Source organism: Carcharodon carcharias, chromosome X (assembly GCF_017639515.1).
Source record: "Carcharodon carcharias isolate sCarCar2 chromosome X, sCarCar2.pri, whole genome shotgun sequence".
NCBI lineage: Eukaryota > Metazoa > Chordata > Chondrichthyes > Lamniformes > Lamnidae > Carcharodon > Carcharodon carcharias.
The window spans coordinates 18888267-18912386 of record NC_054507.1 but is presented as its reverse complement, the minus strand read 5'-3'; the positions used below and the strand labels follow the sequence as shown (position 1 = coordinate 18912386).

Below are 24120 nucleotides of genomic sequence, written 5' to 3'. Positions count from 1 at the left end.
GAACTTCCAGGTGGTGGTGTTCCCATGTATCTGCTGTCCTTGTCCTTCTAGATGGTAGTAGTTGTGGGTTTGGCAGGTACTGTCTAAGGAGGCTTGGTGAATTCCTACAGTACATCTTGTAGATGGTACACACTGCTGCTACTGTGCATCGGTGGTGGATGTTTGTGGATGGGGTACCAATCAAGTGGGCTGCTTTGTCCTCGATGGTGTCAAGCTTCTTGAGTGTTGTGGGAGCTGCACTCATCCAGGGAAGTGGGGAGTATTCCATCACATTCCTGACTTGTGCCTTGTAGATGGTGGACAGGCTTTGTGAAATCAGGAAGTGAGTTACTCATCACAGGATTCCTAGCCTCTGACCTGCTCTTGTAGCCATAGTATTTATATGGCTAGTCCAGTTCAGTTTCTGGTCAATGGTAACCCCCAGGATGTGGAGGATTCAGTGGTGGCAATGCCATTAAACCTCAAGGGCTGATGGTTAGGTTCTCCCTTGTTGGAGATGGTCATTGCCTGACACTTGTGTGGTGCAAAAGTTACTTGCCACTTCTCAGCCCAAGCCTGGATATTGTCCAGGTCTTGTTGCATTTGGACATGGATTGCTTCAGTATCTGAGGAGTTGTGAATGGTGCTGAATATTGTGCAATCATCAGCGAACATCCCCACTTCTGACCTTATGATGGAAGGAAGGTCATTGATGAAGCAGCTGAAGATGGTTGGGCCTAGGACTGCAAAGATAAATAACCCAAGCTCTCATCATCAGATCATAAGATATATATTAATTCACCCAGAAAATAGCTATTGATCCCTCCATTGTAGCATTTAACTGTCTTCATTTCTTCAGCTCCATGTTGCCAATGGGGAGTAAGGGTGGAGTGATTGTTGACTTTTTTCTGGATGAATGAGCTCTTATATAAGCACAGAAAAGGATAGTTAGTCAAGAAGGGGTAGGGATGTTTAGAACTGAGAAAAACCATCTTTGTAACTGGCAGTGAATGAATGGCACAGAAGCTTAACAAGTACTTGTCTCAAATTTCAAAGGGAAGCTGAAAGTCGGAAGCTGGGTGTATTGGGGAGGCTGTGGAAAACCACTACAGGAGATAAATCTTAAAAGGAGTGATGTAAAAAATCTTATGGACTGCAAGTAGAAAAGGCATGCAGTTCAGATGATTGGAGGAGGTTGGGAAGAGATAGAGGAGGCTCAAACTGTAATTTTCCCAAAACCTTCGGAAACAGGAATTGTTCCACAGGACCAGAGGGTAGTAGATGTAACACTATTGCTTAAGGAAGGGAAGTGGGAAAGAAGCAGGAAATTATACGAAAACCATGAACAACTGGGTGAAAACTTTCAGTTTTTAGGAGAGTCTTAAAGGACAAGAGGGAAGTTTAGAGGCAGAAGGGTTTTGGGAGGACCTCTCAGAGCACACAGGTGAGACCACTGAATGTAGATCTGCCAAGGGTGGGATGAGGAAAGGGAGGAATACACAGGAGATCAGAGGAACAGAGAGTCGAGGAGTGCTGTAGGGCTGGAAGAGTTTATTGAAGTAGGCAAGCACACCGGGCAAGAAGCATTAGTGCTGATGATGTATCACGAACAAAAGGAGCAACGGAAAACCTGACAGGCTGACTTCCCTCCATTTACAATGGCAGTTGGATTCTTCTGGTTGCAGCTTCTGTTCATTCTGGAACCAACAGGAAACATTTGAGAGATCACTATTTCCCACCCCTTCTAGTGCTGTTGTGCCAGAGAGACATCTCTGTGCATGTGCCATGCATCAAAGTGCCTTTTGAGGGCAGGTGTGTGCAACACAAAACTGGGTGCTCTCATTTGTCATACAAATATTAAGTAGCAAATCTCCCATGGCATGGCTCATGGTGAGTTATGATTCAAATTGACAGTTTGATGACTCTGCTCCACAGCACTAACTAGTGGCCAGAGACTGTAACCACACTGAGACTCAAATTTACTGCAGAGTTACAAGGGCATGCGTGGGAAAGAGAGTTGATGGACCTGAGTGTACTAACTGGAGAAAAACCTTCTTTAGTACCATCAGTGGTTGAAAGCTCTGTCTTAACTGCTACAGGGTTAAAAACATCCCTGACAATGCCCAGGCTTTTGAGACTGGCTGAGAGGTTCCAAAAAAATTGGTTTCAATGTGGCTCTTGTCTCTGAATCACAAGGTTCTGGGTTCAAGTCCTACTCCAGACACTTGAGCACAAAATTCAAGGCTCACACTGCGGGAGCACTACACTGTTGGAGGTACTGTCTTTCAGATGAGATGTTAAGACCCATTTGCTTTCTCAGATGGATGTAACAGATCCCATGACACTATTTTGAAGAAGAGCAGGGGAGTTCTCCCTGGTGCCTTGGCCAATATTTATCCTTCAATCAACATCACTAAAACAGATTATCTGGTCATTATCACATTGCTGATTGTGGGAGCTTGCTGTGCACAAATTAGCTATTGTGTTTTCTACATTACAGCAGGGAGTAAATTTCAAAAAGTATTTCATTGGCTGTAAAGTGCTTTGTAATGTCCTGAGATTGTGAAAGGCACTTGCAGAAATGCAAGTCTTTTTTAAAATTGTAATGAAGGCACTGAAAGGCACAAAAGAAAATTCAACACATAAATTTGATGACACCATTTTGAAATGTGTAATTTTCAAGCGTTAAATCTTTATTTTGGGGATGAAAAAAGTCATGGCTACTGAGAAAAGACCAGTGGTGAAAAACCTTTCAGCTGATTAATTGCTGTTGTTGAAGATTGACAAAGTTGCTCCATAACACCACCTGGTGACATTCTCTCAGTTCCTTCGCCTCCGTCACATCTGTTCTGATGATGTCACTTTCAAAAACAGTTCCTCTGACATGTCTTCCCACTTCCTTAACCGAGGTTTTCCACCCATGGTCGGTTGACAGGGCCCTCAACCGTGTCCGGCCCATCTCCCGTGCATCCGCCCTCACACCTTCCTCTCCCTCCCAGAACCATGATAGGGGCCCCCTTGTCCTCACTTATCACCCCACCAGCCTCCACATTCAAAGGACCATCCTCCGCCATTTCCACCAACTCCAGCATGATGCCACCACCAAACACATCTTCCCTTCACCCCCCCAGGCGGCATTCCGCAGGGATCGTTCCCTCCGGGACACCCTGGTCCACTCCTCCATCACCCCCTACACCTCAACCCCCTCCCACGGCACCTTCCCATGCAACCGCAGAAGGTGCAACACCTGCCCCTTTATTTCTCCTCTCCTCACCGTCCAAGGGCGCAAACACTCCTTTCAAGTGAAGCAGCATTTCACTTGCACTTCCCTCAATTTAGTCTACTGCATTTGTTGTTCCCAATGCGGTTTCCTCTACATTAGAGAGAACAAACGCAGACTGGGTGACCGCTTTGCAGAACACCTTCGGTCTGTCCGCAAGCATGACCCAGAACTCCCTGTTGCTTGCCATTTCAACACTCCACGCTGCTCTCTTGCCCACATGTCTGTCCTTGGCCTGCTGCAATGTTCCAGTGAAGCTGAACGCAAACTGGAGGAACAGCACCTCATCTTCCAACTAGGCACTTTACAGCCTTCCGGACTGAATATTGAGTTCAACAATTTTAGTTCATGAACTCTCTCCTCCATCCCCACCCCCTTTCCGATTCCCCCCCTTTTTTTCTAATAATTTATATAGATTTTTCTTTTCCCACCTATTTCCATTATTTTTAAATGTATTTCCATCCATTGTTTTATCTCTACCTTTTAGCTTTTTTTGATTCCTTCACCCCACCCCACCCCCACTAGGGCTATCTGTACCTTGCTTGTCCTGCTTTCTACCCTTAATTAGCACATTCCTTAGATAATGTCACCACCTTCAACACCTCTTTGTCCTTTTGTCTATGACATCTTTTAGTTATCTCCACCTATCACTGGCCCTCTATCCAGCTCTACCTGTCCCACCCACCCCCCTTAAACCAGCTTATATTTCACCTCTCTTCTATTTTTACTTAGTTCTGTTGAAGGGTCATTCGGACTCGAAACGTTAACTATGTTCCTCACCACAGATGCTGCCAGACCTGCTGAGTTTTTCCAGGTATTTTTGTTTTTGTTTTGGATTTCCAGCATCCGCAGTTTTTTTGCTTTTATCTGTTTCTGTGATGTTGATTGAGGGATAAACATTAGTCAGGACACTGTGGTGAGCTCGCCTACTCTTCTTCGAAATAGTGCCATGGGATATTGTGCATCCACAGGAGCAGGCAGATGGTGCCTCAGTTTAATGCCTCATCCAGAAGACAGCACCTCTAACAGTGCAACGTTCCCTCAATACTAGCTGCACTGGAGTATCAGCCTGAATTTTCATGCTCAAGCCCTGAATGGGACTTAAACCCAAAACCTTGTAACTTAGCAGTGAGTGCTACCAACTGAAGCACGGCTGAGTGAGGGCCACGTGCAATATACTTCACTCCACCATTACAAGGAGCCAGGAGATCGATCCTGGTTGCAATCAGAAGAGTAGAAGAGTGTTCCAGGAGCAGTACCAGGCATACCCAAAACTGAGGTGCCAATCTGGTGAGGCTACATCACAGAAATGCTTGCATGCCAAACAGTGTAAGCAGCATGCGATAGACAGAGCTAAGTGATCCCACAAGTAATCGATTAGATCAAAGTTGCAGGATTTTCAGACTGGATAGAGAGGGATAAAAAAAGAACGGGAGTCTGCAAATGGGAGGAGACAGTGGCACAGTGGTAATGTCATCAGACTAACAACCCAGAGGCTCAGGCTAAAGTTCTGAGGATAAGGCTTCAAAACCCATCATGGCAGCAGGTGGAATTTAAATTCAAATAATCAATCTGGAATTGAAAAACTAGTCTCCCATTGCTGATTGTGGTTAAAAACCCATTTGGTGTCCCCATCTAATGTTCTTGACAGAAGGAAATCTGCCATCCTTACCTGGTCTGGCCTACATGTGACTCCAGACTCTTAATTGCCTCTGAAAAGGCCTAAGTCACTAAGTTCAAGAGCAATTAGAAATGGACAACAAATGATGGCCTTGCCAGTTATGCTGACATCCCATCAACAAATAAATGTTTTAAAAAAAGTAGGGACCATTAGAGACTGAAAAGATAACATGTGTATGGAGGTGCAAGGTGGTTCTCAATGAATGCTTTGTGCTTGTGGTTAAGTGTGGAATACTGAATAAGCATAGTGAAAGATGAAAAATTAAAGGGTGTTGGCATCTTTGAAAGCAGATAAATCACCACCGCCAGATGAAATGTATTCTAGGCTTTTAAGGGAAGCAAGGGAGGGAATAGCAAAGGCTCTGACCATCATTTTCCAATCTTCTATGGCTACAGGCATGGTGCCAGAGGACTGGAGAACTGTTCGACTGCTAATGTTGTGCCATTGTTTCAAAGGGGAGGAAGGGATAGACTGAATAAGCACAAGCCAGTCAGCCTAGACTTGGTCATGGGCAAATTACTGGAAAAAGTTCTGAGGGACAGTATAAATCATCATTTAGAAATGCACAGATTAATCAAAGACAACCAGCATGAATTGATTAAGGGAAGGTCCTGTCTAACAAACTTGATTGAATCTTTTGAGGAGGTAACGAGGAGGGTTGATGGTGCATTTGATGTAGTCAACATGATTTTTAGCAAGATTTTTGACAAGGTCCCACATGGCAGACTGGTCAGAAAAGAAAGAGCAGATGGGATGCAAGAGCAAATGACAAGTTGGATCCAAAATTGGCTCAAAGGCAGGAAGCAGCGGGTAATGGTCGATGGGTATTTTTGTGATTGGAAGGCTGTTTCAAGTGGGGTTCTGCATGGCTCAATATTAGGTCCCTTGCTTCTTGTGTTATATATATCAATGATTTGGACTTGAATGTAATAGGTACGATTAAGAAGTTTGCAGACAATACAAAAACTGATTGTGTGGTTAATAGTGAGGAAGAAAGCTGTAGACTGCAGGAAGATATCATTGGACTAGGCAGGGGGGTGGAACAGTGGCAAATGGAGTCCAAATCAGAGAAGAATGAGGCAATGCATTTGGGGAAGGCGAACAAGGCAAGAGAACACACAATAAATGGTAGGATACTGAGAAATGTGGAGGAACAGAGGGACCTTGGAGTGCATGTCCACATATCCCTGAAGGTGGCAGCACAGGTAGATCAGGTGTTTTTATATAATTGCCCTTAAGAAGGTGGTGGTGAGCTGCCTTCTTGAACCGCTGTAGTCCATGTGGTGTAGGAACACCCACAGTGATGTTAGGGAGGGAGTTCCAGGATTTTGACCCAGCGACAGTGAAGGAACGGCGATATATTTCCAAGTCAGGATGGTGAGTGGCTAGGTGGGGAACCCCCAGGTGATGGGGTTCCCATGTGTCTGCTGCCCTTGTCCTTCTAGATGGTAGTGGTCGTGGGTTTGGAAGGTGCTGTCTAAGGAGGCTTGGTAAGTTCCTGCAGCATATCTTGTAGATGGTATACACTGCTGCCACTGTGTGTCGGTGGTGGAGGGAGTGAATGTTTGTGGAAGGGGTGCCAAACAAATGGGCTGCTTTGTCCTGGGTTAGGAAGGCATAGGATAGCCATTATTAACCAAGAATATAAAGCAGGGAAGTTATGCTAGAACTGGATAAAACACTAGTTAGGCCACAACTGGAACATTGCATATAGTTCTGGTGACCACATTACAGGAAGGATGTGCTCACGTGAGAGAGGGTACAGAGGAGATTTCCAAGGATGTTACCAGGAATTGAGAACTTTAGTTATGAGGAAGGATTGACTAGGCTGGGGTTGTTTCCTTTGAAACAGAGGAGGCAGAAGGGAGATTTAATTGAGGTTTTAAAAAATATTGAGGGGCTTGGATAGAGTAGTTAAGAAGGGCCCACTCCCCCTAGCAAATTCCCCTCCAAGTCACACACCATCTTCACTTAGAACGATATCACCGTTCTTTCACTGTCACCATTGTTGGTCAAAATCCTAGAACCCCCTCCCTAACAGCACTGTGAGTGTACCTACGCCACATGGACTACAGCCGTTCAAGGAAGTGACTCATGGCCATTTTTTCAAGGGCAATTAGGGATAGGCAATAAACAAAAGTTGGTGTTACCAGCAATGCCATGAATGAGTAAACAGGAACAAAATTTTTCAAAGTACATTTAGATCAAGCAGGATAAGAGGGTGGGGAATAATTAAACTGGACCAAGAAGGGGAGGGAGAAAGAGTCAGATGGGAGGGCAGGGGAAAGGTGGGGGAGACAGATAGAAAAGTAAAGGGAGAGGGCTAGAGGTTGGGGGAATGGGAGAGGGGCTAGGGAGTGGAAAGGGAGAAGAGAGGAAAGTGAAAGGAGGGAAAGAGACAGAGGGTGTAGGAATGGGAGAGTAGGAAGGAGATGGTGTAATATCATTAGAATGTTGCAAACATACATTGTGGGATTGAGGGTAATTTTGACTTTGGGCAGCAGAATAAAATGGCCATTATCAAATCAGCTGCCAGATTTTCACATCCAATGACATTATTTCTTGCTCTGGAGCCGACCTCTTTTAACTGGTTACAACAAATACTGCCAAAGATCATACCAGTCCCAAATTTCCTTCTCTGAGCTGCACATCTGGCTGAAATTGGTCCTGGAGCGCTGCAGAGGAGGAGGACATTCAAATAGGACCCAAAAATGGTCATTTTAAACTTACTGTTCAGAGATGGCCGGGTGGGTCAGGTGCCGGTGAGAGAAACCGCCTGATTTCCCCTCCCAGTTTTAAGATGGAAATTAGCTGCTAGGTCTCCACCCAGAGAAGAAGTTGGGCACGAAGTGTGTGGAACTACCATCTGAATTCATCATGGCTCATGATAATGCAAATGGCAGAGTTGGCAGCTGTGCCATCACCTTGTTGCTCCTGCCTCGCTTTTGTCCAGCAGTCTGGTGCCCAGGATCATTCGGCAAAAGTGGGTCCCACCAAGGTCTCCAGGCCAGTATCATGACTTAGAAGGTCTTGGAAGAGGGCAGATCAAGGGATTCTCAGGAACGTTGAGTGTGGCCACCAGCCTTCATCTAGCAGGTGCCAAAGCTGTGCCCATGTTTTCTTGCTGAAAACATGTAAATGTGATGACACCAGCCTGGCATCAGATACGCCGGTTGGCTCAATTGAGTCAGCCCTTATGCTTGTGTTGTAGCCCTAGTGATTTTTTGGGGGGTAGGTCACTACTTCCTCCCACTAATTAACATATTACTGAAAAGACAGGCATATCGCCGAAGTTTTTCATCTTGCATGCATCAGGACAAATGCAAGAATGCAAAATTTCAAAGGATCACAATTTATACTACACGAGGAAAGGGTGCTGATTGGTTGGTAATTTGACATTCTTGCCTTTGTCCTGATGAGTGCAAGATGAAAATCTTTGCAAACATGTCTCTCTTTTCAACAATATTCAAGTTCTGTACTACCAAGTGATTGTTTCCCACTAACTGTGAGCTAGGCCACAGGACCTTGACTAGCAAGATCGATATATATATTTTCACAAAAATAAATAACTGATGAACAACTTGCTCCCCAAGTTTACAGTCAAGCTGCTCTCGGCTCATTGTCCAGCAATGAGGGGGAGTGATGCCCTGATGTGGCAGCTACTCATTTCTTTTCCTCCCTTCCTGTGATGGAAGGGCTCATTTCTTTTGCACTGTGGTACGACCAAGGTTGGAAAGTCAGTGCTAAGTGTGGAAGTCACAGACACAAATTCAACTGCACCATTCCAGTGTGTTCCACCCTGTCCTTACTTGCATGCAGTTGTGATTCAGTAAATGGCAGCATGGTTGGAATGAAGCTATTTATTAAGTTTAAAAGGAAGGCCAAAAGTAAAATATTATTCCAGAGGTACAGTGGTAGCAATAGACAAAACGTGGAGGGCACATTTTACCTCTCCATGTTGCGTCACAACACAGCAAAGCTGCAACTTTATGTAAGGTCAAAGAAAACGAAACCACAACATTACAAATGAACTATTAACAGTTGGCAAGAGTGAGTATAACTGACACAAGAGCTTCTCTTGAGTTAAAAGCCCACATTCATCAAGTGGTGAAGTCAATGTTTAATATCATGCTTCTCATTCTTCCTCTCATGCAATTAACTGGTGACTCTTTGTTCTTGATGTCCTATGCAGAGAGCTTAGTTTGAACCCTTGACGGTATTTTTCTGATGTGATTCATGGCCGTTATTACTCTGATTATGTGCATCATGGTGCTGGGGAAGGGTTTTACCAAGGGATTCATTTATTCATCCAGAATTAAATACAGGAAGGCTCCAAGCACAGATGTAACTCACAGTAATTAAACAGAGAGATGAATGAGTTAGCCTGATTAATAACACAAAAATAAAAGAAAAGTGAGAGGCAATGAGATGGCATCAGACCTTTGTCCGCAGCTGTTAGTTGTCAGACTTCTTTTAGTGCACATTTCTATGACTCGACTGAACAGTCTTGACCATGACAGCCTTCTTTGTGACCGGACTCCTGGAGGCATCCTGGACAACGCCTCCATTCACTAAGGAGTCCTGATGTTCAGCTGAGTAACTTCTGGTGTATGAGGAACGAGAACCTGCATGGCCGACAGGAAATAAAGCAAAAAGGATTGTACATGCAGAAGTCTATCTTGGAAGTGAAATAAAAACTTATTTTTGCTTCACTTTTATGAAGGTATTCGGGTCCAGCTACTTTTCTGTCTTTTGTACATGAATTCCCCTTTTACTTTGTCCACCTAGTCTAACACTTATAGCTGAAAAGATGATGCATTCCCAGAATCTTGGCAATGCCTCCTATAGACAACCGTCAGGGGACACTGGGGTTAACCAAGGTTTTGCCCTCCTTTGATTTTTCCTCCCACTCCACACAGTCTAGCTGGAGACCATAGCCTCCGCTCAGCACCTGCCTGTTCGACACCATTCAGATTGGGAGCTGACCAAAATGGGATCTTCTATCCCAAGTTGCCACTCCGGGGCAATTATTATTGGTGCCCCTTTGATATGATGACCCTGGCCAATATTTATCCCCCAGTAAACATCACTAAAACAGATTATCTGATCATCCTCACATTGCTGCTTGTGAGGTCTCGCTGTGCCCAAATTGGCAGCCACATTTCCTACCCTACAACAGTGGCTACACTCCAAAGGTCTTCATTAGCCATAAAGCACTTCGGGAGGTCCTGTGGTCATGAAAGGTGCTTCGACCGTGGGATGTTGTGGGGAGGGTGGGATGCTGGTGACCAGAAGAGAGGGAGTGATACTGGGGTCTGTGGTAGCAGAGGAGGGAGGTTTGGAAGAGGGTTATTGGTGACCATATGAACAAAGGCAGACTCCCAGGCTCAGCCTCCCACAGACTGTCCTTGAAATATGGGGCAAAAGATATCCCTTAAGGGACACAGGGCAAACAGTCAAAATAAGGGTCAATCCCTTAAAATACAGGATAATTGGTCACCCTTCGAACTTGTTTGGCTCAGTACTATACCAGGTTTGACTTGATTTAATTAAAGAATTGAATGAGCTAAATTCTAACATATGATTGAACAACTTACCAAACGTTGGTGTGGGGTTAACATGAAGAATTGCCTTCTGCTGCTGACTAAGCCTGCAAGTTAATATTTATGATATAAATAAATAGGGCCTGAAAAATATTCTTGTATTCAAACTTGTTTGATGAAGAAATGCAATCACACAAAATTTTTGTCAGATAAGAATCTCCTGACTGCCACCCAAAGTGGATTTCTTAAACCCATAGACTCAATATATTTCTGCTTTGCAAACTGATTCTACAAGATGAAAAGAATGCTGCTTTTTTTTAATTCATTCATGGGATGTGGGCTTCGTTGGCTGGGCCAGCATTTATTGCCCATCCCTAGTTGCCCTTGAGAAGGTGGTGGTGAGCTTCCTTCTCGAACTGCTGCAGTCCCTGTGGTGTAGGTACACCCACAGTGCTTTTAGAAAGGGGATTCCAGGATTTTGACCCAGTGACAGTGAAGGAACGGTGATATATTTCCAAGTCAGGATGGTAAGTAGCTTGGAGGGGAACTTCTAGGTGGTGGTGTTCCCATGTGTCTGCTGCCCTTGTCCTTCTAGATGGCAGAGGTCATGGGTTTGGAAGGTGCTGTCTAAGGAGCCTTGGTGAATTGTTCTGAATATATCCTGCTTCTAAAGGTGCCTCAGCTCATGAGGTTTAATGTGTGAAGTTCGTTTGACTGGGTGTATCTGCCAATTTAACTATTCCTCTGTCCCCAATCTACTGGTATAGGCACAGAAGAATATAAGAACATAAGAAATAGGAGCAAGAGTAAGTCCCTCAAGCCTGTTCCACTATTCAATATGCCCACGGCTGATCTTCTACCTCAACTCCACTTTCCCACCATATCCCCCATATCCTTTGGTATCCCTTAGTATCAAAAAATCTAACCCTCCCTGTCTTGAATCACACTCAAGAACTGAGCATTCACAGCCCTCTGGGTAGAAAGTAGATCCATAAGGCAAGTGAGATTATGACCTGTGCCATTTTTTGCTTGCAAGTGGCCTCTTATCTCATTGGGTCACGGTAACATAGAGAATCTCTCTAGTGACCTGTCCTGCAGGTGGATAAGATCAGAGCCTGCGTACTATTTCAAAGTAGCATCAGTGCATTCTCTGCATCTCTATTCCTTCACAGCCCCCTGCTGCTTTTTTGCCGTGGAACTGAAATATCTGGATTTGATGCAACTCTAGCAAGCTAGTTAGGGAAATCATGAAGTGGCAGTGCTTGCCATCCTCTAAATGTCTGCATTGAATTGTAATAAAGACCTACCAGATAATGCAGCAGATAAAACACTGTGTGTATGGTGTTACCTCATAGCTTTACACCCAGGTTTCATTTTAGGGCCAATATCTGAAATTCAAATAACTTAGATAAAAAAGAATGCAAAAGATAGTGACGAGCTGCGATCAAGGTAGTTTTGGAATGTGCACTATTCACAGTTTTTGGAGATCTGAGTTTGCCCCCAAAACTTCCTACAATTATATGAAGAATTTAATGAATCCTTAAAGTAATATGATATATTTAAAAAATTGCTGTTTGGGTGCATTTTGTCAGTATGCCATCTGCAACTAAATAATAAATATATACTTTATAAACACATTTACAATTTGGTTATACACAGTTTTCTTATGGTGAAACTTTTTTTTTAAAACAATCTTCACTTCAACTTGCTATTCCCCAAATGTCCTGTACCTGATCTCTTCTCCCTCCAGCATTTTCCTGTAGGTGGCAATTTCAAAATCTAGGCCCATCTTGACGTTCAAAAGGTCCTGGTATTCCCGCAATTTTCGGGCTATGTCCTGCTTCGCTTTGAATATGCTGTCCTCCAGTCCAGCAATCTTAGCCCTGATGTTTTTCACACTTATGTCTCCACGTTCTTCTGCTTCAGTGATTGCTGCTTCCAACCCAATGCGCTAAATTGTTGGAAAAATGAAATGTTAGCAAAGAAAATTACGTTTTCAATTAACAATAGTTCCTCTTAAACTGTTTAATTTGTTGCAGAAAAATGCATAAGTGAAACATACTGTTTTTAATAATTTTTTACTGCTTAAAAAAACCAAAGGTTCAAGATCTGATCCCTGGTCTGTGTGCTGAGTTACTTGATTTCAACTGGGCAGTGATGGCGAGAGTATAGATGCCCTCAAATTTCCTCAGTTAGGGCCGAATAGTCAGCTTTGTTTTCACGCTATCCAGTGATCTTGTGGGTAAATCAGCTATTTAAAGATTGTTCTGGTCACCATGTGTGAAGGCATTCAGAAGATTTCCTTTATTCCATGTTTATTGAGATCTCAGAGTGGTGAACGGATAAATCTTCACAAATGCACTTATAATACTACTAGACAGAGCAACCAAGAGTAATTCTTCACCCTCAGTGCAGGCAAAATCAGGCTCAACTGTAATGGGTTCTATGATCTGAGCTCATATGGAGTAGCCTCCAGTACCTGTGATAAAGCATCTTCTGTGTGCCCAGGAAGCAGTAGGCTGGGCAGAGGAATTATCATGAAAAGTGTGGGTAGTTGAATTAATGGTCTTTGTGTAACTGAGTGTTGAATTTGCCAGCACACCTGCTCTGAACCAGTGACATACTTGCTCATTGCTGCCTGCTATAAATAATAAGCAAGAGGGGGCCATATGGGCATGCTCACAAATGGTTCAGCTATGAGCAAACATGTATCAATTAATAATAATTAAGTTGCACTGATGAGCCTGGAAATTGCACCATGATTCAGTATTAACAAGGACAACGATGATCTTGCCACCTTTTTGACCTGTAACAGGAGAATTCATTATTTAAGACCCATAGTCACTTCTGGTGTCAGCGTGCATGTCAGCCTCATTTCCTATAGTTGCACTGTTATATTAACTTTTCACATTGTAAATTCCTATGTCCACATTGATAATATGCTGCTGGATTATAGTCTCTGAATACAGCCTCCCAACAGTGGCCTCTCCCTGTATTGTAAAACAGCCAATTCTACTTTTCTGCTTCTTAAATTGCCCTAGGTTTTATGTTTTAACAATAAATAATCTCAAATAAAAGTATAATTATTATATAGACAAATAATATTGCTTGAGTATAAAATGGGGACTGCAGAATTACTCTTGCATGCCTTGGTCCAATTACCTGAATACTATGAGCATGGAAGATTAATTAGTATTGCAGAAATGTCCAGACAACGATGCAATATTTTCCAGTTATGACAAAAGGTCACTCTCTTAACTCTTGTTTCTCTCGCCACAGATGCTGCCTGACCTGCTGGGTGTTTCCAGCATTTTTTGTTCTGATTTCAGATTTCTGGCATCTGCAGTATATTGCTTATGATGGCACCCTGGTGCCCATTGGTGGGAGGGTTCAGGGGTGTTGGGGAGGTGCGAGATGGGAGGGACAAAGCAAAAATGCAGCACCAATTAAGTGATGTTTTGTCAAAGATACCAGGAGAGGCCAAAAAAAGCAGCAGACAAAAGGAGTTAGTGACCTAATTCAGCAGAGGGTCAATCCTCATCTTGGAAAACCCTCTGCACCCTATTTCTATTGTAACTCCACACTGTACCCTGGCTTCATAGGGCAGAAGAGGAGGGAGCAGTGGGGAATTTGATGCCATTCTACTGGCTACATCTTATGATGCCAGACTTCCAAGGGACAGGTGGAACTTCTGGCCCCCTCCAACCCCCACAGAAATTACCATCAGCTCAGAAAGGCAGTGTTACTGGGTCTCACCCCATTTCTGGGGCTCCAGCAGGCACCTGCCCACAATTATTCTAGTACAGAGGGAGAGAATCTCCTGATATAGTGACCCACACTGGAAATGTGCATGTTTGTGGACAGAATTGGCCTTGGACAACACTCTTTAGTTGAATACATTTCCAGCACAATCAGTGAAGGAGATAGATGACCACTAGGCCAAGGTACCAGAGGGTGCTTGCAGCCTGTGCCATCATAAAAGAAGTATGGCCCTCTGGACAGGAAGGAAAACAATTGGAAAAGGAGCAACAGGCGTTTAGTTGGAATCGGTACCAGCATACTTACTTGACCCTTAAGGGAATCTATTTCAGAGTTCATCTTTGCGATTCTCCTGCTTGTTTCTGTAATGTCATTTTTCATAAGACGCAGATCATCATCATATTTTCCAGTAGACTGAGACAGTTGATTGAACTGAAACAAAAGAAATATCAAAGAATGTAATAACAGAAGAAAACAGGGAATTAGAAAAGACTGCTTGGCCCGTCAGTTTTGTTACTTCTAACAGGCCCAAATTTGACAACACCTTCCAAACCCAGAGAGCAGGCTGTACTAGACCTGGTACTGTGTAACAAGATGGGATTAATTGATAATCTCATGGTGAAGACACCCCTAGGTAGCAGCAATCATAATATGATTGAATTTTATATTCAGTTTGAGGGAGAAAAGAGTGGGTCCAGGACTAGTATCTTAAACTTAAATAAGGGCAATTATGAAGCCATGAAAGCAGAGCTAGCTAGACTGAACTGGCAAATGAGGTTAAGGGATATGTCCATAGGGATGCAGTGGCAGACTTTTAAAGAGATATTTCAGAATAGACAGAATAGATACAGTCCAACGTGAAAGAAAACTTCCAAGGTAAGAACCCACCATCCGTGGTTAACGAAAAAAGTTAAAGACAGTGTCAAACTTAAAGAAAAAGAATATAATTGTGCTAAGATCGGTGGCAGGTCAGAAGATTGGACAGAATATAAAGAACAGCAAAGAATGACAAAAAGATTAATAAGGAGGGCATAAGAGAAAGCTAGCTGGAAATATAAAAACAGATAGTAAGAGTTTCTATAGATATTTAAATAAGAAAAACGTCAACAAAATGAGTTGTTGGTCCTTTGAAAGTGCGTCTGGGGAACTAATAATGGAAAATAAGGAGATGGCAGATGAATTGAACAGGTATTTTGCATCTCTATAGAGGGTCCGAGTAACATCCCAGAAATAGTTGTAAATCAGGAATTGGAAGGGAGGGAGGAACTCAGGAAGATTACAATCACCAGAGAAGTGGTACTGAACAAATTGTTGGAGCTGTGGGCTGACAAATCCCCGGGTCCTGATGGATTTCATTCTAGGGTCTTGAAAGAAGTGACTAGTGAGATGGTTAATACATTGGTTTCAATTTTCCAAAATTCCCTGGATTCGGGGAAGGTTCCATTAGATTGGAAAAGAGCTAATGTATAAAAACAAAAAAACTGCGGATGCTGGAAATCCAAAACAAAAACAGAATTACCTGGAAAAACTCAGCAGGTCTGGCAGTCGTTGACATCTTTTGATGATCTGCTTCTATCACTGCTTGTTTGTCCCTACAACCACACCCCCCCCCCCTCCACCTCTCTGTCTCTCTATCTCTCCGCCCCCCCACACACACACCTTAAACCAGCTTATATTTCAACTCTTTCTTGGACTCGAAATCAAGTTCTGTCGAAGGGTCATGAGGACTCGAAACGTCAACTCTTTTCTTCTCCGCCGATGCTGCCAGACCTGCTGAGTTTTTCCAAGAGCTAATGTAACTCCTTTATTCAAAAAGGGAGGGAGACGGAAAACAGGAAACTACAGGCCACTTAGCTTAACATCTGTCATAGGGAACCTGTTAGAAGCTATTATTAAAGATGTTATAGCAGGGCACTTTGAAAAATTCAAGGTAATCAGGCAGAGTCAACAGGGTTTTGTAAAAGGGAAATCATGTTTAACCAATTTATTGGAGCTCTTTGAAGGAGTCACATGTGCTGTGGATAAAGGGGAACCAGTGGATGTACCGTACCTGATTTCCAGAAGGCATTTGATAAGGTGCCACTTCAAAAGTTATTGCAGAAAATAAAAGTTTGTGGTATAGGGGTATTATATTGGCATGGATAGAAGATTGGCTAGCTAACAGGAAACAGAAGGTAGTCATCCTTTTCTGGTTGGCAGGATGTAACAAGCAGTGTGCCACAGGGATCAGTGCTGGGGCCTCAACTTTTTACAATTTATTTAAATGACTTGGATGAAAGGACCAAAGGAATGGCTACTAAATTTGCTGATGACACAAAGTTAGATAGGAAAGTAAGTTGTGAAGAGGACATCAGGAGGCTGCATAGTGACACAGATAGGTTAAGTGAATGGACAAAGACCTGGCAAATGTAGTATAATGTGGGCAAATATGAAATTGTCCATTTTGGCAGGAAGAATAAAAAAGAAGCATATTATCTAAATGGTGAGAGATTGCAGAGCTCTGAGATTTAGAGGGATCTGGGTGTCCTAGTGCATGAATCACAAAAGACTAGTATGCAGGTACAACAAGTAGTTAGGAAAGGTAAAAAAATGTTATAATTTATTGTGAGGGGAATTGAATATAACACTAGGGAGGTTATGTTTCAGTTGTACAGGGCATTGGTGAGACCACATGTGGGGTACTTTGTATAGTACTGGTCTCCTTATTTAAGGAAGGGTGTAAATGCATTAGAAGCAGTTCAGAGAAGGTTTACTAGGCTAATACCTGGAATGGGTGGGTTGTCTTATGAGGAAAGTTTGGACAGGTTAGTCTTGTATCCACTGGAGTTTAGAAGAGTAAGAGGCTACTTGATTGAAACCTTTAAGATCCTGAGGAGTCTTGAGAGGGTGGATGTGGAGAGGATGTTTCATCTTGCAGGAGAATCCAGAACTAGGGGTCACTGTTTAAAAATAAGGGGTCGCTCATTCAAGACAGAGATGAGGAGAATTTTTTTCTCTGTGGGTCGTATGTCTTTGGAACTCTCTTCCTCAAAAGGCAGAGGAAGCAGGGTCTTTGAATATTTTTTAGGCAGAGCTAATTAGAGTTAATTAGATCCCTAATTAACAAGGGGGTGAAAGGTTATCAGGGGTAGGCAAAAGGTTACAATCAGATCAGCCATGATGTTACTGAATGGCGGAGCAGTCTTGAAGGGACGAGTGGTCTACTCCTGCTCCCAGTTCATGTGTTCATATGTAACCTCTACTGTCTAGAAGGGTAGCAGGCATCTAGGATCACCACCACTGGCAAGTTTTCCTCCAACTCACACACCATCCTGACTTAGAACTACATCGCCGTTCCTTCACTGTCGCTGGGTCAAATCTTGGAACTCCCTTCCTAATGGCACTCTGGCTGTTCCTGTACCACAGGGACTGCAGCAGTTCAAGAAGGCAGCTCACCACCTTCTAAAGGGCAATTATGGATGGGCAACAAATGTTGGCCTAGCCAGTGACACCCACATTATGAGAATCTGAAATATGAAACAGGCCAAGTGCCATTTATGCTGCCACAATCTCCTACCACCTGAGGGTGGTGAATAAGCACAAGGAATTTTTTGAGGAGTAATGTAAAGCCAAACTTACGAGGGATAATTTCATGAGGGTCCATAAGCAGATGTGAGCATGGATTAGAGTTTGGGCATGATTCTCTGACCCTGGCTCATTGCTGATCCAAGTGCAACATTTGTCTATGCCAAAGTGAGCTAGTCTCACCAGACAACCTAAGGTCAGCTCACTTGTAGCATTTTCCTGGTGCAGGGAGTCAGAGGGTCAGATCATCAGACGTCAGCAGGCACTGTGTGCCAGGCTAATTTCCAGCACTGGGGCTAGGAAAGTGTGGCACAGTGGCACTTCAGCACTGGCTTCCAGTAAAAGCAGCAGGCAGGTAATGGTTAGGAGTTTTTCTTTAATATGGTCTCTTTTCCATAACTGTCCCAAACAGGCCATAGTGCAGCTCAGACATTCCAGCTATAATATGGGGTGGTTGCCTAATTTAATAGAAGGTCCACTTTCAGCTCACCGTCCCTAACTTGGGTTATCTTGGGCAAATTGTACACTTCAAGCCTCCACATCCAAATTTCCAGGGACCCAGTGCCAGCCTGTTAAGTGCCTGCCATCAGATTATCTGCATTACCATGGTCTGGTACAAGTTAGAGTTACGTGTTGTGCAGTTAAATGGAGAGTAAAAGCTCCTTCTACCCGATCCCAATAACGTCCCTCAGCCTCAAACTCAGAAGAGCAGTGCCTACTGGATCAGTTGACACTTTCCCATTTCCTAAAACAGTGAGCCCCTCTCTGAGTCTGAATGCCAATTTGTTGCCAAATGCCCTAACAATGGACAGAAAAGGCTTTCACCCCATCAGTCTGTGGAGTACTGAACTCAGGCACTAGAGGCGAAAGGCCAGGATTTTACCTCAATTTTTTTTACCTTGGTTCTGTACTCAGCCTGAGCTTCATCACGACCCTTGGCTGCTAAAATCTCATATTGTTCTTTCATGTTAGCGACGAGTTCATTAAGGTCCAACTCACGGGTATTATCAAGTTCAACAGTGACAGCAACATCCTTGACTTGTGCTTGCAGTTCACGGATATCCTTATATATTGTTGAAAGGAAAATATATTGATTAGGAATGACGAAATTGAAAATAAGAAGCAAACCAAAATAAGAACGATATTCAGTAATCAGCGCGAGCACATGTCTGAGCCCAAGATCCCAGGTTTAAGCCCTATTTTCTAATTGGACTGATATCAGCTTGACTCAAAGTGGGGCCCTCCACTATGATCAGGGGCAATGTGTCCATGCCAAGGTTTCCATTCTTGATTCCAGAGTCATTTCACGAAGGCAAACACTGTGTAGGAGAAAGGTAGGGTGTGCAAAGCTGGGAGCAATGCACAGCTTCAGTGAAAGAACTTGGAAAGAAACATCTGAGATGTCTGCCCAGAGACAGTGAAGCAAGCGTTTTTTGATTGCTTTTTAGGGAAATAACTAAATGATTGCATCCATACCCACTGTAGCTGGATAAATAAATCTTTCTATCAACAATCACTTTTTGGATTCTCAGTATAGGCGGAGTAAAATTCGAATGACCCTGCCTCATTTCTCTTTCTCTGTCATCTCTCTGAAGCAAAAAAGAATGGTGCAGGATGGTAGTTTTCCTGTGAGACTTCCTCTGAAGAAAAACTGCTAAGATTCATCTCCCAGTTGGTTTAGTGTCATAAATACCTCAGGAAAAATATGCTTTCAACTGTTGCCCTGAAAGAATCAAACTGCTCCACCTTGCATTTTCATATTGTGCATGCTAAGACATATTTTGGGCATAACTGTGATGGTTCTGGGGAAACTATTTCAGCCTAGACTGTTGAAAGAGACTGAGGCATCCAAGTAAAGACATTAATCGAGATGTAAGAAAATTTAATCATTTTAACATGTTAGCAATCTTATTTCAAGCCCTGGATAGTTTTGCTGGTAAGAAGGAAAAGCATATGGTTGAAAGACTTTTGGAAAAAACATTTTTAGTGACTTGATGAGGAGGGCCTCACTTCAGAAGCCCCACATAGCTTTTGACTATACTTTAAGACCATTCTGTTAGATTATGCCAGCCAAATTTTCTAATATCAATTTACCTCATCATAGACTTGTCTCAGGAAGTCAAGTTCGCTAACAAATCCATCCAGTTTATCCCCAAGTTGATGTTTCGTCAGGTATGCATCATCAACAGTCTAAATAAGAACAGACAGTTTATCCTCCATAATATTGTGGAAGGGTAAGGGACAATTGTTCAATATCAAAATGCAGTGAAAAACATACCTTCTTCAAGGTAACAAAATCATTTTCCATTCCTGCACGATTATTCAGCTCATCTTCATATCTTTTTAAGAAAAAGGAACATTAATTATCCTAAATATGTGTGAACATTACTCATACCATGATAATATATTTATACTCATCAGACTGGAGATATAATTCTTTAATCATTTGTGTCAAGGAACAAGAAACACCAAGATTGTAAGAGAGAAGAAAAAATGTTAGGATGCAGTGGTTAGATGATATGAACCTTTGATTTTACAAGCTTGCCTTTGGATCAGGTAAAGAAGACTTAGGGAAGGAAGAAGTTACACTGTTTTTGAAGTCCTAAAGAATGAGTTAAAGTAGGAAATGGTGAAGTGCAGGTAAATCATTCAGTCAGGAAGAATGGGAGATGTCCAGTGATATCTGATTCTAGAATGTACAAACCAAGTGATTCCAATGCTTCAGGCTGAATGGCCTCCTTTTGTGCTGTAAACCTTTCTATGTTTGTATGTCACCTCAATTCTTAAAATCCAGCTGACCAGCAAAACTATGGCAGTTGGATGGACAGAAGATCTGTGCTGCCACACTTTGGTGGGGATTGGTCTCCTCAGAAAATCTAGGAAATAAGCTCTCCACAGACAGGAATAATCTGGGACTTTATGGCATTAATCAACCATGTCCTGAGCTGTCAGTACATTGGCTTCTGATAATAGCACTTGTCATCAACTCATGCAAGTACAGCCCCTGGGGTTTCATTAAAGTGCTGATCACTTATTGTGCAAAGAAGAATTTCCTGTTATCAGTTCTAAATTTACCTTTTACTATCTTGAATCTATGTCCTCTTGTCCTACTCTCCTAACTTAACATAAATTAATTAATTTTCTGGACTTACCTTTTCCTTACCATTTACTATCATATGAAGTATAGCTTCATATGATGCCCCCTTTTCAGGCTGGATAGTATCTAGGGATCTTTTAATCCATCTGAGAGGTAAGGTGGGCATTTGGTTTAATGTCTTAACTCTGACAGTGCAGCATTCCCTTAACATTGAAGTGCAAGGTGAGGTGGTGTGCTCAAGTTGTTGGACTGGAGTTTGAACCACACCCACAACAAAAACAGAAATATCTAGAAAAACTCAGCAGGTCTGGCAGCATCGGTGGAAAAGAGCACAGTTGACGTTTCGAGTCCTCATGACCCTTCAACAGAACTAAGTAGAAATCGGAAAGGGGTGAAATATAAGCTCACCCCTTTCCTGTTTTTACTTAGTTCTGTTGAAGGGTCATGAGGACTTGAAACGTTAACTGTGCTCTTCTCCGCCGATGCTGCCAGACCCGCCTGAGTATTTCCAGGTATTTCGGCTTTTGCTTTTGTTTTGGATTTCCAGCACCCGCAGTTCTTTGCTTTCAGCTTTGAACCACACCCTTCTGACTCAGAGGCAAGAGAATGAAGCCATGCCTGACACTCAGTGAAAAACATATATTAAATAACTATTTCCTTTGTGAATTAAACTATCAGCAGTGAGAGTGTATGAGAATTTCCTGAGATTGGGAGGAGTAGAAAGGTTTGTCTTTAATAAGTAAATAGTTATGCTCTTATGGATGTTCGAGCAATATTTGTCACTCCCTGCATCTGCTAAGTATGGCGGAACTTAAAGATGCTAATAGATTTTTACAATTGTTATACAGCTCTGTACCACAGCTCCCTCAGGGATGTTTCAGTGCTTCTGAAAGGCTGCACAGGTAAAGTGTCCTTATTTAAATATGGCAATCCGTGTAAAAATTAATGTTCACCACAGTTAAAAAACATTCAGAAGCATTTAGCCTAGCAGTTAAACTAACAAGGGTGGGGATAAATCACAACATATACTTGCTTCTCTTTCAGAAGACAATGGGAGGAAGAGGTGTGCATGTCAAAAGCTTTTCTGTTCGAGCAATATGCATTCTTGCTGCCTCTCAACTTCAAATTGCAAACAGTGCAATGCCTGTGCCGTAGGTATCGCAGTATAGAAGAAAATTTCACACTTTATATTGATCAATTATTTTCCAGCAAATATTTCTCAACAGGAACAATTGTTTGAAGAAGTGGAGGAAGCCAAATTTTAATATGATTTGATGTTTTTACGGGTGTGAGTGCAGGTTCTGCTGTTAGACTTGTAGCTGCAACACCGAGTTAGAATACTGCTCCTACTCACCTCTCAACAAAGCCAGCTCAATTGTAGTATTAAAAGAGGGTGGGTAGGAGATATGTGCTAATGTTAGGAACTAAGCTTTCTAAATTTGATTTTTGTATCAGGTTGCAGGTTTGTGGCAGGTTTGGTGTCCAAGTGATATGAGACAACAACTGAGAGATGAGCTCCCACCAGTTGCCTAAGCGTATTTGAGCTTACACTGCATAGTTTGCTATCTAGACAGTGCCCCTTCATTTCAATGCAAACATCAAGTTGTACCTGCCATTCAAACAAGAGCAGACTCTAGTGAAGTGAATTGAGCTGTGCTCACTGGAGAGTCCAAATCCACTCCTTGGTCTGCACAGACCTCAGGTAATGCTGTGCAGTTGGCCTCAGGACCATAGTGCTTAGGAAGGAGAAAAGTTGCAGGCAGAGCATCCCTTCTTTAATTCCTTTATGCAGAGAATTTTTTGAACAGGGAATGCTTTGCCAAGTGGGTAGTTAAGGAGAGACCATTATATCTGTTAAGGGAAAAGTGGAATAAACATTGAAAGCAGGGGAAGATACAGTGCTGTGAAGAGAGATAGAGATAAAAGGATTGCGTGAGTAAAGAGCCAGCATGAACACAATGGGCCAGCTGGCCTCCTTCTGTAAACTTTTTTGACGCTAGGGTTTACATCAGCTGTTTACTAAGAGCGTAGAAGTAACAGAAGTTGATTTGATACATACTGCATTTTGAGCCCAGTCACTGTGCCATGCATTTGCTGCAGTTCACTATCCAGCCGCATCTTGTCCTGTTTAAAGCTTTCCAGCTGTCTGGAGAGGGCATTGATGTATGCCTTGTACAGTTCCTCATTGCTGGAACTGTAATGTCCCTGTTGCTGCAAGAGGGACCATTTGGTCTCCAAAATTTTGTTTTGTTGCTCAAGGTGACGAACCTGGAAGGGATCAAGGGGTGGAGGTGGTGGTGGGGGGGAGGGTTGGTGAAGAGAACAAACAGAATCCCAAAGCAATGTTAACACAAGCAGAAGAAACAATTCTATGTACTTATCAGATTCAAAGTAGACAAATACAAATAGCAGACACTTCCCAATGAAAAGCATCAATCTTTTTTTAAATGTGGGGAAGAAGTCCAAAATAACTCTCAGGCAGTACTGACAGAAAAGCTATTTTATTCAGTTACCTTGTTGATAAAGCCTGCAAAGCGGTTATTGAGTGTCTTGAGCTGGTCTTTCTCTTCTCGTCGAATCACCTGTAAGAGAGGGTCGACCTCCTGGCTGAGAGCAGTGGAGGTGTGGATGGTGGTTCGGTAAGATGGAGAACTGACTTGCTCAGTGCTCTTCACAGTTGTAACTGTGCTCTTTTTCACATGGCTTCCTATTTCGCTGCTGCTCATCTGGCCAAAGGAGCTGCTTCCACTGCTACTAGAGTATTCAGTTTTCTTCATTGAATGCATTTTGGCTTTTTCTGAAAGCAATGCTGGAAGTCAGCTGGAACCCTTCAGAATCAAAGTTTGCCAGATCTGGTTGAGATTTGCAAGTCTGCGCGTCCTTTATAAAGGATAACATTCCAAAAGTTGTATTGCATGTTTGTCAGGAAGATACATTCTATGAGGAGTTGTGTGGAATGTGGTTATGCCACCAACATTCTGGAGGCTTGGCCTAATATTTAATGGATACATTCTATTCTTAGAATTAGAAATGCTTGCCATTCAAATCTCTAGTGGGAACAAGTTACCTTTCATAATGTATCAATTGATTTATTTTGAAAAAATATTTGATATATTCAACCCAGTGGGGCAGAGCATCATTCAAAAGGGTAGAAATTGGGTATCATTGTTTCACAAGCAGAAAATTGTGACAAAAAAGACCAATTTTGTAACTCTTT

The 24120-nt window shown here is 42.7% G+C and overlaps 1 protein-coding gene across 2 annotated transcripts; it reads right to left on the bottom strand.

Moving 5' to 3' along the window:
• Positions 1-8785: 8785 nt before the first annotated feature.
• Positions 8786-23778, bottom strand: LOC121273227 (keratin, type II cytoskeletal 8-like). Of its 2 annotated transcripts, XR_005941962.1 has the most exons (10): positions 23417-23778; positions 22963-23171; positions 20085-20145; positions 19901-19996; positions 18705-18869; positions 14549-14674; positions 12214-12434; positions 11832-11871; positions 10538-10590; positions 9522-9565 (listed from the first exon to the last, which is right to left on the bottom strand). XR_005941962.1 is itself a non-coding variant. In XM_041180243.1 (9 exons), exons 1-9 carry the CDS (start codon positions 23687-23689, stop codon positions 9414-9416), a joined length of 1356 nt encoding a protein of 451 aa, XP_041036177.1. In that variant the 5' UTR covers positions 23690-23778; the 3' UTR covers positions 8786-9413. The 2 variants fall into 2 exon arrangements, 1 of the variants encoding a protein (XP_041036177.1); XM_041180243.1 differs by lacking the exon at positions 11832-11871 and having other exon boundaries at positions 8786-9565.
• Between the last annotated feature and the right edge of the window lie 342 nt (positions 23779-24120).

What these genes read in the sequence shown, in the direction of transcription:
- LOC121273227 (XM_041180243.1), bottom strand. Translation starts at nt 23,689, where the DNA reads ATGCATTCAATGAAGAAAACTGAATACTCTAGTAGCAGTGGAAGCAGC. An exon ending in TGAGACAAGTCTATGATGAG is followed by an intron (nt 18,870 to 19,900) that starts GTAAATTGATAT and finishes ACAATATATAAG; the next exon opens with GATATCCGTGAACTGCAAGC. An exon ending in TAGATTCCCTTAAGGGTCAA is followed by an intron (nt 12,435 to 14,548) that starts GTAAGTATGCTG and finishes CCAACAATTTAG; the next exon opens with CGCATTGGGTTGGAAGCAGC.